This window comes from Mus pahari, chromosome 14, assembly GCF_900095145.1.
Source record: "Mus pahari chromosome 14, PAHARI_EIJ_v1.1, whole genome shotgun sequence".
Taxonomy (NCBI): Eukaryota; Metazoa; Chordata; class Mammalia; order Rodentia; family Muridae; genus Mus; species Mus pahari.
In genome coordinates this window covers 26,980,209-26,994,383 of record NC_034603.1, presented here as the reverse complement: position 1 = coordinate 26,994,383, position 14,175 = coordinate 26,980,209, and the positions used below count along the sequence as shown (strand labels likewise).

Genomic DNA, 14,175 nt, shown 5'->3' with positions numbered 1-14,175 from the left:
ACACAAAATCATATAATTCCAAAGAACGGAGAGATTTGATGCCAGCCATCTTAGAGCCTGGCCCTCAGTTACAGTGGCTGGCGTGGTGAAAAGACGAGGCCTCAGTTGTGGAGCAGTGAACTGGGACTGGAGGCGTTGATAGTGTCAGGGATCAGTTACTAAGCAAAGGACTGTTCTGAATTGAGAGTACAAATTACCCTGATGTTGCTGACCTACAACAGTGCCTTACAACAGGATGGAGTTCAATCTTTTACAAAGGTGACCCAGGGCTCAAATGAATCTTTCATTGGCTTTTTACCAAGATTAACTAGAGCTTTAAGTAGAGCAATATCAGATCCAACTGCTAGAGAAATTTTAATTGAATCTTTAGTTTTTAAAAATGCTAATGCTGAGTGCAAAAAGGCTACTAGACATTTAAGGGCCAGATTTGTACCTCATTATGAGTGGATGAGAACTCCTGCGGAGTTATGGTGGGACAAACACAGCACACAAAGCCCGTAGCTGTGACTGTGAACAAATAGTTCCTAAGGATGAATTCTTCTATAATAATCCAGGGAAGAAGTCTTCTGTGAAGTGTAGGAGGTATAGAAGGGATGGATATAAGGCTCAGGAATGTAGACCATCCAAAGATACTCAAGGCAATTCCTTAATGTTGGTTGGAAAACAAAGAGGCTTTGCTCCGGGCTCAACAAAAACCAACATGAGCCATTCATTCATTTCCTGTTCCCCAAGGAAAGAGTATTCTGAAAAACTTCGAAGCCTGGTAGGACAAACAGCTGTTCAAAACTTAAGCCATTTACCATAGAGCTGCTTACGGATAAAACAAGAGATTCTAAAGATACCAACAATCAGATATTATAACAAACTACTATAAATAAGAGGCCAAAGTAAAAAATCACAGTTGGGTAGATGAGCTCAAAACAGATGTTACTTTAATAGGAAAAAGTCTTTAAAGGTTTTAAGAAAAATCAAAATGTCAGATGTTTTAATTACAATAAATAAGGTCTAATGATTGTAGATAAGCAACAGACAGACAGGGTAACCCCTTGTTGGGGAACGCTCAGGACCTGTCATCCCTTCATACTGCATGGATGAAAGTTTATGTTACAGATAATCCAAACCAACGTATAAAGACAGACAGATGCAAAGGATCATCTTTCACTTGTGTGCACTGCACACTTCACACTTAACGTCAATGTAGAAATGTTTATTACCTTTGAAAACCCACCAGAAAAGCAGCCCTGAGAAGATTGACCTTGAGGGTGCTGAGATGCTGAGGCACAGTGAGAAGACTGTGTGGCTGACTCCACGAGAGGCTTCCAACTGGCAGTTCAGGAGGCCAGGCCTAGACCACCATTTCCCAGAACTGGGCAAGTCAGTTACTGGAAAAACCTCCAAGCCTTGGGCAGCCAATCAGAAAGTGCCCCACCCTCTGTAGCTGCCCCACCACCTGGCCTGAGGCAAGGGCAACAGTCAGCAAGTTTCCAGGCTTCCCCAGCAACAGTTTCCAGGCTTCCCCAGCAACAGCACCCCCCCCCCCCAACCCCCAGCAGTTGTTCTGGATTGTCCCCAGATACAGAGCCAGTGAATTAAGGTTACCTCCCCTCCCTGGAATTCCCCCTAATGTGCTTTAAATTGGGCCTGTGAGCTCACTTGGGCATCTCCGCCTTGATAAACAGTAGACCCCCAGCATGCTGGACTTCTGCAGAATAAAACACTCTCTGCTTTTGCATCTATTTGAGTCTGGGGTATTCTTCGGCGGTTCATGGACCCTTACAGTATTTATTACAGCATCTTGCCTGATCCTACCTCAGACTGCCTCAATGATGTTTCCTTAAGTCTGCATCCAGGATAGCTTCAAAGAGAGCTACTTAACCGCAGCTGCTCAGCATCACAGACTGATGAAGCCCTGAACTTTCTCAGCACAGAGAGGCAGGACAGCGACCATCTTCCCAGTTTTCTTGGGTCCCCAAAAGGAAACTATGCCCCAAATCAGCAGATGGCAATTTTAAGAAAGCAATCCCCTATCCCAAAAGGCAGGGTGGGTGATTGTTTTGGTAGCTGGATAAGTTATGGGTGTTTGCCATTTAAGGGGTGTGGTTACAAGTTGTAATGGTCTTGGATCAGGGAGGAAACAATAACGGTTAGACTCAGATTTCTCTTTCTTTCCTCTATCCTTTCCTATCTAGTGGTAAGAGGAAAAAAGGGGGTGGGGAGGATATAGGAGTAATAGGGAAAAAAGGGTGGAGTATTAAATCTACTTTTAGACCAAAGAGCATTAACAAGCCAAAAAAATTTTTTTTTCTGAGACAGGGTTTCTCTGTATAGCCCAGGCTGGCCTCGAACTCAGTAATCTGCCTGCCTCTGCCTCCCGAGTGCTGGGATTAAAGGCGTGCGCCACCACGCCTGGCCAAAAATCTTACATTGGTATATATCTTTGTAATTTTTTAAATTTTATTTATGTCTGTGAGTGCACTGCAGCTGTACAGATGATTGTGAGCCTTCATGTGGTTGCTGGGAATCTTTAGGACCTCTGCTCGCTCCTGTCAACCTTGCTCACTCAGTCCCTGCTCGCTCTGGCCTAGAGATTTATTATTATACGTAAGTACACTGTAGCTGACTTCAGACGCACCAGAAGAGGACATCAGATCTCATTACAGGTGGTTGTGAGCCACCCTGTGGTTGCTGGGATTTGAACTCAGGACCGTTAGGAGAGCAGTCGGTGCTCTTACCCGCTGAGCCATCTCTCTAGCCCTATACAACGTACTATGTTTTCAACTCTTATTTGCTACTGCAAATAATATTTGTACCTAGGTGATTATTAAAAATGCAATATTAAGTTCCCGTTCTCTTAAAAGCCACTATTACAAACTGCTTAGGATAATTAATACAAGTTAATAGTCAATCAAATGTATGGTCTTATAGGTACCAGTTTATTATTTTCAAATAAGTTTTTTTTAGTCTCCGGTAGATGTTTTCAAGACTAATCAGATAGTGACTAGCTAGAAACAGACAATTCAGTTATAGATGGTTTTCAGAAGCATCAGGGATCTACAGAATATGACATTTAAAGATGTTTTATTATTAAAAGGCTTTTTGGCAGTGAGATAGGACTGCTCATGACAGAACCCGTTTTTCTACTTCAAAGAAAGTTGAGCATCAAAGAATCTTCCTATGGAGTTTGTTTCACATGTGGCAAACTGCCACTGGGCCAGAAACTGTCTGTGCTTCAACTGCTGACAGAATGCTGTCCAGAATGGACAAACTGGGATGCAAGGAACTCAACTGCCGAGCTTTGTGAGAACAAGGTAGCTAAGTCCTCCATCGTTCCTGCTGCACAGAGAAGTCTGTCACATATGCTGGGTCAGAGGGCTGAAGACTGAAGTCCCACCATTATACTGGAATTCTGGGGGACTGTCAAAGCAGCTAGCCTGTCATGTCTATAGTTTAGGAAGCCACTGACTGCACTTCCTACATATTCAGGTGGTTTGTTTATTCTTTTTCAGGTCTCTGCTCTGGAGTTGAAGACTAGATAGTTATAGTCTCTTTTTTGTTGTTGTTGTTGTTGTTTTTGGGTTTTTTGTTTGTTTGTTTTTTCGAGACAGGGTTTCTCTGTGTAGCCCTGGCTGTCTTGGAACTCATTCTGTAGACCAGACTGGCCTCGAACTCAGAAATCTGCCTGCCTCTGCCTCCCAAGTGCTGGGATTAAAGGTGTGTGCCACCATGCCTGGCTAGATAGTTATTGTCTCACAATTAAGCTTCAATTGTTTTAAGTTGGCAATGCAAGTTATAATAGAAATTGGTTTAGGTACAGAATGAACTCACCAATATAGGATAGGTAACAGAATACTTTCTCCACGGTTACCAAAACACATGGACTGAGCGTTATAATGGTTATTGTATATAGTTTATTTTGTAAGAAAAGGAGCATTTATAGGACTAAAAGGGGGAAATGTAGAAACTCTTGTTCACTGTGTAAAAGCATTCACCTGTCAATAAAAGGCTGATTGGCCAGTGAGCTGAGGAGGGAAATGAGATGGGACATCAGACAGAGCAGGAGGAGGAGGATGCTGGGATAGAGACAGGTGGAAGATTGACCCCTGAATGCTGATGTGTGCAGCAGCAAAACCTGAGGACCAGGTTATCAACCATGTGGAGACCTTAGAGTAACGGGAAGATTAGCTTATGAGCTAGTTAGGGAACAGCCAAGGTGTATGGCCTAGGTATCTGTAATATATTTGAGTCTCAGAGTTATCCTGGGAGCAGGGGCTGTGAGAACAGACACAAGCATGCACAAGTGTGTAACTCCAGGGCTCAGGAAAGGATGCAGAGCACTACTGATGGGCAGGACGACCTCAAGGACATGGAAAGCCCTGAGAGGGAAATCACTCTGCACATTTACTCTGTGTCCATAGCCCGCAGCACCTGCTGTTGCTCAGAGCCTCCAGCACTACCCTCCTCATGTCTGTGGTTGACTGACCCCAATGGGAGACAAGGTACGTGTCACCCCATGGGCACAGAAGGGTCACAGTGGAAATGTGCTATGCCAGTTCACTGCCGCCTCACCTGAGTCCTGGGGTGCTAGTAACTTGTAACAGGAATGGGAATTCTGAGGGTTTCTTGGGGAAGGGTGTCAGGAAAGGATATGTGAAGGAAGGGGAGAGGAGCCCTCAATTATCTTAAGAGGGCTGGAGTGGGTGTGGCCTCACTTTCTCTGTCAAGGACCAATGGCCAGAGAAGGGCATTAGGAACCAAGAGATTAACAAGCTTGGGGGAGAGAGAGAGCTAGCAAAATAGGAGACCAGCTTGCCTGGTGAGCAGGTATATATTTAGAATTGAGTCCACTCTGAGATAAGCAGGACTCTTTCCAAAGTTCCCCCATTTAGCATCTTATCTGTAGTCATTCTCGCTCGAGCATTTTAATCTTGATTGTATTTTGGTTAGTTGCCCTGCCAGCACAGGTATTAACTCTTAGTGCCCCAGAGAAGCCTGGGTAGGTGGCCACGGTGGTGAAGCACCCTGCCTTCTGGGGAACCGTGGCACACCCAGTGTCTGTGCCCAGCCCCGAGCCTCTATCCCTTCACCCACATGGTCACTGTGGAGATGACCATTTGGCCCGACTTGGGAGCCCCCAAGCAGAAGAATGGCAGCAGCGGCCCAGGGAAGGCAGCCTGGGAGAAGCTGTGTAAGTGGGACCCATCGTTCACGCTGTAGAATGACACCTCTCCGGCCTGGAAGTCCAGGAAGACACCCATGTGGCTGGGAGGCTCTGTGAGAGTGACTAGGGTGGAATTGGGTAACAGGGACAGCTGTTTCTTCCCCTTGGACAGCTGCACTACCCAGAAACCGTTTTCTGGGGACTTAAGTACCCTGTCCCTCCGACTCACATTGTCCCTGCACACCCCCAAGGCCCAGAGTGCGTCCCCGGTGAGATTCATGCCCACTTCCCAGTAGTGCCTTCCAGAGGAAAAGCTCTTCTGCCCCACAGCGCAGGGGTAGGCCACGAACCGGTCCTTGCTGTAGGGGGCGCTGCCCTCTGGCGGCGTGCTCAAGTACCGCCTCTGGCGACTCTCGTACAGGAGGAGATAGGGGTATGCTGAGCTGGGATCCGGCACCACATCCTCTGCAGAGGGTCCAGGTGGACGGAGAAAAGTAGGGGTCATTCAAGGTGGATGGGCCAGAACCCTCAAGATGAGCAGAGTGCGACACGGTGGCCAAATGGCTCTTTTCCATATCCACCCAAAAGCCGCCCCTCCACCAGTCCCAACTGGTTGGGGTTACCTAAGGGTTCTACACTACAGATCCCTGTGGATATTGATGATGGCGAGTCACCGGGACTAAATGGGGGCAAACTTTTCAGCAGTCAGACTTGGAAAGATGGTGAGTACAGTGTAATACACTAATTTCTAGTTGGTAGCCCTGGTCCTGTGTGGCATCCGGGTAAGGCAGAGCAGTGGCCAGAGAACTGGGGTCCTTGGAGACCTGGGTTCCCACTTACCTTGGAAACTTTTGAGTACCTCTATCTGTCCTGGAACTCTGCACACAGTCTTGAGAGTCATGGGGAGGACCACCTCTGGGTACTGTACGCTGAGGTTCTCCTTCCTCCAGGGAACACAGACTCATGTCCCCTCTGGCTCTCCATGTGCTCTGCCCTCCCCCACCTCCCCCCCCCACACCTCTATTGAGGGTGACAGTACCTGCTCAAGGTGTCCTTCACATCCTGCAAGCAACAGAGAGGAGAGTTCAGAGCTGGTCCTGCTCGTTGGTGTCAAAGCTAACTCTTGTTGCCCGCTACTTTGGGACATGTCCTCAGCTGGACAGTCCCTTGCCAGGTGACAACTTTGTACTCTCCCTGGAAGCTTCCCTTTCACTCCCGCTTGGCAGACCCTAAGCATTTCCTCACTCCACAGTCGCAAGCCTGAGGTCTGGTCAGCGGAGAGGAGGCCAAGTCCTGGGAACCATGATCAGCGCTTACAGTAGTGGAGACAGAGGGCAGGGCCCCTGCTAAGCAAGCACTACCACTGAGCCACACCGCCCTACTCTTTCCCCACACCTCCTCCCTTGAATCAAGTAAACCCTGAGTCAGAAGTCCTTCACATACCATGCTTTTGTGTATGCGTGTGTTATTACGACGCTGTTTATGTGTCTGGCACAGAGAATGCTAACATAATAGAACAGAGCCATCTCTAACAGTGGACCATGGCGAGCTTGTGCTCACAATTCATCTAAACAACCTCGGCACTTGAGTCTCACAGAGCTTCACTTAAAGGAGGCTGGGCCCCTCCCTGCTAAGCAAGTACTCTACCGCTGGCTGATCAAGCTTCTCTGAGGCACAGAACTCGCCAGCTTCACTGCTCCTGTGAGTGGTGAGTGTTCCTTGTGCACACCCGCAGAGCACCTCACAGTAGCTTTGACAGCCACGACAGTTACTGGTGATAACACGCAGCATAGATATATTGAACAATGGGACGACTCCCAGCCCAGGTGGATTTTTATCATAGTCCTCAGAATAGCATGCAGTTTAAAACTTGGCGATTGTTTACTTCTGAATTTTCCCCTTTGATATTTTCAGGTTGAGCATAAGTGAAGCAAGCCATCTGGGGATTAAGCTGTGGATAAGGAGAGCAGAGTTTCCTCCTCTGCAGAACTCTCTGGTAGCTGCAGATCCAGTTAGGGAGCATAGAACAAGGGGGCAAAGGAAGGAGGTCAGGGAGCAGAGTGGGCATGGTTTGAGGAGGGAGAGGGGCTGAGGATGACAAGCGGCTAAGGGAGATAACCTAGGGTCCCTGGAGATTTTCTAGAAGCCAGAATCTACAGAAGCACCATTAACACCCTGGCCTAGAAAACTACAATGGTCCACCTGCCTTGGCTAGCTGTGTTAGGTTCCCAGCAACATCAGGTTGGAGTTTAATTCCTAGTGTCATGGTATTGAGCAGTCAGAGTGTGGAGGGCCCTTAAGAGGTAATTAGGCCACAGGCCCACCATGGTGAACAGAGACGAGAGAGGGTGTTGAAGTCAGTCTACCCTTGTTCACTCTGGCAGGTGTTGGTGGGCTGTGTGTCATGTCATGTCATGTCATGTCATGAGCAGAAGTGGAGCTGTGGCCAGTAGCATACTCTTGGACTTCCAGAACTCTGGGCTAGAACCGCTTTTTAAGAATGTATTTGTTGTCTCTCCGTGCGTGCGTGTGTGTGTGTGTGTGTGTGTGTGTGTGTGTGTGTGTGTGTGTGAGTGTGTGTGAGTTTGTGTGTGCTGTGGACAATGTGGACCGTTTGCTGTGAGGCGCTGGGACAGGCTGGGCCAGTGACCTTTCTGTCAGGCTGTGTTTGTTCTGCAAGCCCCTGGGCTGAGTGCATGTCTTCAGGCCACACCCCACCTTGCGGTGTCCCCATGGGTTTGTGGCAACACAGAAAAATCCCAAGGACAGGAATGCCTCAGCATCCTCTGGCCTCACCTGCAGCATCTGGAGGGGCTCCTGCTGGCTCCGCTCCTCCAGCTGCAACAGGATCAGGTCCAGGGAGCGGCTCTGGTGGTCCAGGGAGGCCTTGCTGTCCTGGAGTTTCCCTAAGGTGCTTTCTTCCTCCTGCTTCAGGACCTGGAGGAGCCTCCGTTCTTCTTCCACCAGAAACAAGACCACCTTCTGGAACTCCTCCAGGATGCGTTCTCTCCGCTCTTTCACTCTCTCCTGTTGAAATGGAATGGGGGACCGCAAACTGGCTGTGAGATGGATTCGGAAAGGATGGATTTCCTTCAGGGTTACCACACAGCAATTCTGGACAATTGGTGACCTAGAATTCTTGGGAAAAGTCGGGAAGCCGGACTTTTGACTGAGACTCTCCACACCATCCCTATTGCACCCTAACAGGCTTTGAGTAATAACACCCATACATTCAAATGTCCATGTGTCCTGGCGTCAGTGGGTTTAGAACATGTAATCTCAAAGAAAGACACAGGCATGATTCATAAAAAGGACGGGGGGAGCTCTTAATGACCATGCTAAAAATGACCCGTGCCCCTAAAGCTGTTGATCAAAATTAGTAAGAAATCGAGAGTTTCAAAGGCAACAGACAAACTTCTAAAATGCCCGCCCCTCATGTTTTATGTACTTGTTTGCCTTTCTCTCCTTCTGAGATAGGCTTTTCCCAAATAGCTCTGGGTATCCTGGAACTGGTTACGTAGTTCAGGCTGACTCTGGACTAACACACATCTTGCTTTTGCCTCCTTGAGTTCTGGGATTACAAATAAGCACCCACAAGCCACGTCCCCCAGACCCAAACAGGCCATTTCCAGTGAAGAAGAAGTAGTCAGTCTTTGCCTAACAGTACCATAACATTATCTATGGTTAACAGACTAATGTCTCCCTGATCCCACTTTACAAGGAAGGTAACTTTGAAATGAAAGGACCACCTGCAGCCTTTCTCAGTCTTTAAAATCAAAGGTACAGCCCACATTTATGTTATGGAAGCCTGGCATCTAGAGTAAAGAAATAGAGCTATTTAAGATCTGAATAAAAAGATTCTTTTAAAGGGGGGGCTGGAGAGATGGCTTAGCAGTTAAGGGCAGTACCTGCTCTTCCAGAGGATCAGGGCACCTATAGATGCCTCACATCCTTCCTAAGCCATAGTTCCAGGTGACCTGATACCCTCTTATGGCCTTGCTGGACATTGCATACACATTATTCATATATCCATGCAGGCAAATACCAATACACATAAAGTGAGGATAATTTTATTTATTTATTTTTTTTACTATTATACATAAGTACACTGTAGCTGACTTTAGACACATCAGAAGAGGGCATCAGATCTCTTTACCGGTGGTTGTGAGCCACCGTGTGGTTGCTGGGATTCAAACACAGGACCTTTGGAAGAACAGTCAGTGGTCTGACCTGCTGAGTCATCTTACCAAGCCGAGGATAATTTTTAAAAATTTGTTTGAGCCAGCCAGGTGCAGTAGTGCCTGCCAGTATACATAGCTATTGGGGAGGCTGAGGCAGGAGGATTACTTAAGCCTATAAGTTCAAAGCTAACCTGAATTTATGAGCACCCATCAAAAAATTTTTTTAATGTTATTTTGTTCTGACAAACCTCAGGTGTTCTAGCAGGCTCCACCTGAGACTCACTTTAAAAATCCTGCTTACCTGTTGTGTTGGCTCAATTTGCAGGTCAGGCACCAAACCTGCAGAGTACAGGAACCTTTTTCCTCCTTGAAGCCCTGAAAGGCATCTCCCTGTCACCGATGAGGATGGGTCTAGGCACACAGGGTGAGACAACAGCCACTGGGCACCTACCTGCCACTCAGTTAAGGTCTGTTCTTCCTTGGCTTGCAGTATCTCCGTCTTCATCATCTCCTCCCGTAGATATTTTATGTCCTCCTCCAACTTGAGCTGGACACACAAACAGGCCTCCGGTCAGCAGATCTTAACTCTGCCCACATCTGGAATGAAGTATCTGGGGCTGTAGTGACCCCAGAGATCCTCCTACAGACAGGGTGGTCTAGCTTCCCATTCCAGTGGCCAGGAAATGAGCCTCTCTTGACCTGGGCTTGGAGGTTAGCTCATGGTGATGTGTGTACACTGTTGGTCAACTGTCTATGCTGCTTGAACTCACTGAGAAGCTGGCCCTGGAAGCAGTTACCCCCCCCACACACACATCTATTTTACACCTGTTGTTGAAAAGTACCCGTGAAAGCCCCTTGTCCTGAGATTGGCTCACCCCCTAACTCTGACATAACAGGTAGGAGCAAAAAGCAAACAGCAAAATAGCCCAAGAGTAAAAATGTGTGCTTAGAAACAACTGTAAGACAAGTTGCTCCCAACCAAGGTTACTATTGTTTATCCTGGGATGTAAAAATGTATCTAGTGTTAAAGAGAAGCCAGAATTTCAGCCATCAGAAGCACATCAAGAGAGAGAGAGAGAGAGAGAGAGAGAGAGAGAGAGAGAGAGAGAGAAAGAGAGAGAGAGAGAGACAGAGAGAGACAGAGAGAGACAGAGAGAGACAGAGAGAGACAGAGAGACAGAGACAGACAGAGAGATCTGTTAGCCAGGCCAAGCCAACCCAAAAAGCCTCTGCAACTGACCACCTCACCTTCCTGTGTCAATTCTGCTGACCCTTATTTGATGATGTTGCCTTTTCTCTCTTGATCAGGCTCCTCCCTCAGTTGCTTCTGCTGGACTTGTAAACTCATTTGAGGACACTTTGCCATCTATGTACTGCTTGTATCTGCTACTCATTATGTGTTTTTACCTTTGCCTGCTGCCACTCGTTCATAAATGTGGCTACTATAGACCATCCCTGGGAACGTGTGGATGAGTCACACACCTATTTTGTTCTGGAGGCAAAGGATACTTCCTCCTGTCTCTAGACAGTTTCTTCACCCCCCCCCGCAACACCCCCCCCTGCTTTGTTAGTGCCAGTGCTCTTATTATGAAATTAAGGTCCACACTGAGGCCAACTTGCCTGAACTTCCACTCCCCCTCTTGAACTTGCAACCCCTGACCCCACGTTCACCTTATACTCCCTTGCAGCCTCATCCAGAGGCAGCACCTGGTGCATCCGGTGCTCCTGGGCCTCCCTGCAGACCACACAAATGGGGCTCTGGTCATCCTGGCAGAACAGCTTAAGGGGTTCTTTGTGTGCTTGGCACAGGTCTCGCTTCTGCAGCCCAGGGTGCTGGCGGGCCATCTCAGCCACCTTTGTCAGTAGGCGGTTGGGCCTCAGGTTCCTCTGAGGGGACATCTCCCTGCACTCGGGGCAGGGGAAGGAGCCCTTCTGTTTCTTTTTCCCCTTCTTGGCCTTCCCCTTCTCCCAGCTCATCTGGATACACTCTCTGCAGAAGTTGTGGCCGCAGGCAGTCATCACAGGATCAGTAAAGTAGTCAAGGCAGATGGAACACGTGGCCTCCTCTTGCAACCGTCTGGCAAGCTCCACAGCATCCATGACTCCTGGGGAGAGATGAGGGGAGCGCTTCCATTGTAAGCCCTTGGCGAGCAGGATCCCAGAATGGTGCCTTGTTCAACTCCCCTGGCGCCCCTGTACTGCATAGCATCAGTGCCTCCTCTGCTGATCCTTCGCAGATGGGGACAAAAGCTGATGTCTAAATGTGGAATACGAAGACACTGACCAAGTGCTAGCCAGACCCCTGAACCTCAGCTGCTAAGCTTGGGCTTGGTGTCTGTGTCAGCTTAGTTCTGAGCTCCCTTCTGGGCCTTTGGGGACTCCCAGCTGTTCTGCTGTGTGTACTATCAAGTAAGTCCTATGTCTGCCCTGGAGCCACATCTCTACCCCAAAAGGCTGCAAGAGTCAAGTGTCACAATGATGTCTTTAACTCACCCCTGGTAAAATGAAGAAACTTAGAAAGGTACAGAAATCCTTTCAGTTAAGGTGCAATGCAGGGAAGAATCAACAAAACACAGATACAGGGGTTCCATATAGACACATGGATACACGGATACACCAACACATTCATACACAAATACAGGGCTTACATGTAGACATGCAGATACATATACAAGCTTGCACATGGGTAAAAAACGTTTGTAACTACACATGAACACATCTACACAGAAAACGTGCAAGCCCACTTATACACCATAACAAACACAGGCATGTGGACATGGATGCACTCTGAAGGCACATACAGCATGCACATGTGCACAAGAACACATCTACATGCACCCCCTCAAGTCTAAGTCCTGCTAACTCAGGTGGTGGAGACCCTGAACTGCCCCTATTCTGCTTCCCAAGGTCCTTTTTAGAGTTTGGGAATGAGGTCGACTCAGTGCTCCCCATCTTGTTTTCTCCTCCGAATCCTGAAAGCCAAGGCATCTTCGGATATTCCAGAGAGGCTGCCATGTTAATTTCATCTGAACTTTCTATGAGCAGAGCACAGGGCATTAGCTTCTCCCAAACCAATCTCAAGAGTTTCACCACTGCCCACCTAGTCAGAACCAGGGCCAAAAGACGAGGTTGGCTGGCTTCCCTAGAGCAGGGACAGACATCAGGGTTCTTGGTCATCTAAGGTCAATGAGGGGCTCATCCAGGAGACCCACGTAATCAGAGTGGTCCACAGTTTGTTTGAAGCTTATGGTTTGACTTTGGTGGGGACAGAAGAGGCCCCTAGAGTCTCGACCCCAGACAGTGTGTGTGAGAATTCTCTGGAAGGCGGTTACTCACAAGGAAGGAGCCTTGCACTGCGCCAGGTGCCAGGGGTAAGTGCGCCGCGTGGGGGAAAGGCTGGGTTTGTGCTACAGCACTGGGGAAGGCCAGGAGCTGGGGCCGAGGGGGCATTGTGGCGTCAACTCACGCGGGTAGGTTGCTGGGCAGAGATGCTGTGGGGGCGGGGCTGAGGCTGCTACACCGAAGGGAGGAGGCGGGGCCTCGTTGCTTAGGGTGGAGCCAGGGAGAAGGGGGCAGTGACAAAAATATGGCTTCGCTAGACCATATTTGTGGGACCAATAGATCAATAGGACAAAGAGAGTAAGTGGAGACTTGGTGACTCAGGTGGGGAACGCAGGGAAAATGTGGTCGGGTTTGCATGGATTGAGGCTAGGAAAATGAAAAGGGGGCAATTTAGAAGTTAGGAACTGAAAGTTGGGAGGTGGTGATCCATGCCTTCAATTCCAGCACTCAGAAGGCGGAGGCAGGCTCATCTCTGAGTTTGAGGCCAGAGGGAGTTCCAGGACAGCCAAGACTACACAAAGAAACAGCCTTTAGAGTCGCCCCCCCATCCCACCCCCTCTACCCCCCACCCCCCTTGCCCTCCTCTGCTTCCCCTTCCCTGGGCCTGGGCCTGGAGAAGTAATGGGCTTCAAAACTTTTCAGTTGCATACTGATATGCACACTCTAGGAGTAATTTTTGTACTTAACATAGCCATCAATGAGTGATTCCACTACGTAGAAGTAGTTTTCTGTGTTAACCTCACAGGCATATTCAGGCTATCCCCCTCAGCCCTCCACTAATGCAGTTCAGTTAACCATCTCGGGCTCCTCCCAGTTTGATTTCTGATCAAGGCGGTTAGTCTCCATGCCTGTCATCTCTGAACACCACCCTTTTTGTATGGCTCAGAAGTTATATAGAGGGGTTCCTATTGCTTATTACTTAGGTTGAGTCAAAACAATAGCTAGACTTTCCTACCCTACAGGAATCTTTTAAGACAGGATCCTCTGCATGTGCCCCCTGGAAATATCCACTTTCTTGACTCTTGCTGCTGCCATTAACAAATGGGCAACATTAACTTTAATCAAAGACAGTTCACTGGGCTTTCCATCAGGAGAAAGGCCAAGTTTTCAAGTACAGGAATAGCTAGCCTTTCAAATTTCAGGTAAAAACCAGTCTCAAACACAAAACAGAAGTTACTTGGCTGGTAACTGGAGTAGATGCATTTGGATACTATGAGCTCATCAACGTAGCACACTTACTGCTCGTAGAAGCTGGGCTCCTACCTTCACTTGGGAAAGCTAGTTAGCAATACAACTACCATTTTGTACTACAATGGTTCAGGCCACTACACCTGTAGAAGGAAGGCTGACTAGAACAGGATGGAATGAAGTCACTCAATGGGCAAGGATCAGCTCTTAAACCCTCTAGACTCATCCCTGGAGAGCCACGACTCCCGGCCACCTTGTCTTCATCTCCCGGGGAGACCAGACATCTAAATCTATGTTACAGACTTT

The 14,175-nt window shown here is 48.2% G+C and overlaps 1 protein-coding gene across 1 annotated transcript; it reads right to left on the bottom strand.

Moving 5' to 3' along the window:
* Positions 1-4,913: 4,913 nt before the first annotated feature.
* Trim17 (tripartite motif containing 17) lies at positions 4,914-12,763 on the bottom strand. Its single transcript, XM_021211750.1, has 7 exons — positions 12,676-12,763; positions 11,011-11,444; positions 9,791-9,886; positions 7,955-8,185; positions 6,198-6,220; positions 5,999-6,102; positions 4,914-5,623 (listed from the first exon to the last, which is right to left on the bottom strand). Exons 2-7 carry the CDS (start codon positions 11,437-11,439, stop codon positions 5,073-5,075), a joined length of 1,434 nt encoding a protein of 477 aa, XP_021067409.1. The 5' UTR covers positions 11,440-11,444; positions 12,676-12,763; the 3' UTR covers positions 4,914-5,072.
* Between the last annotated feature and the right edge of the window lie 1,412 nt (positions 12,764-14,175).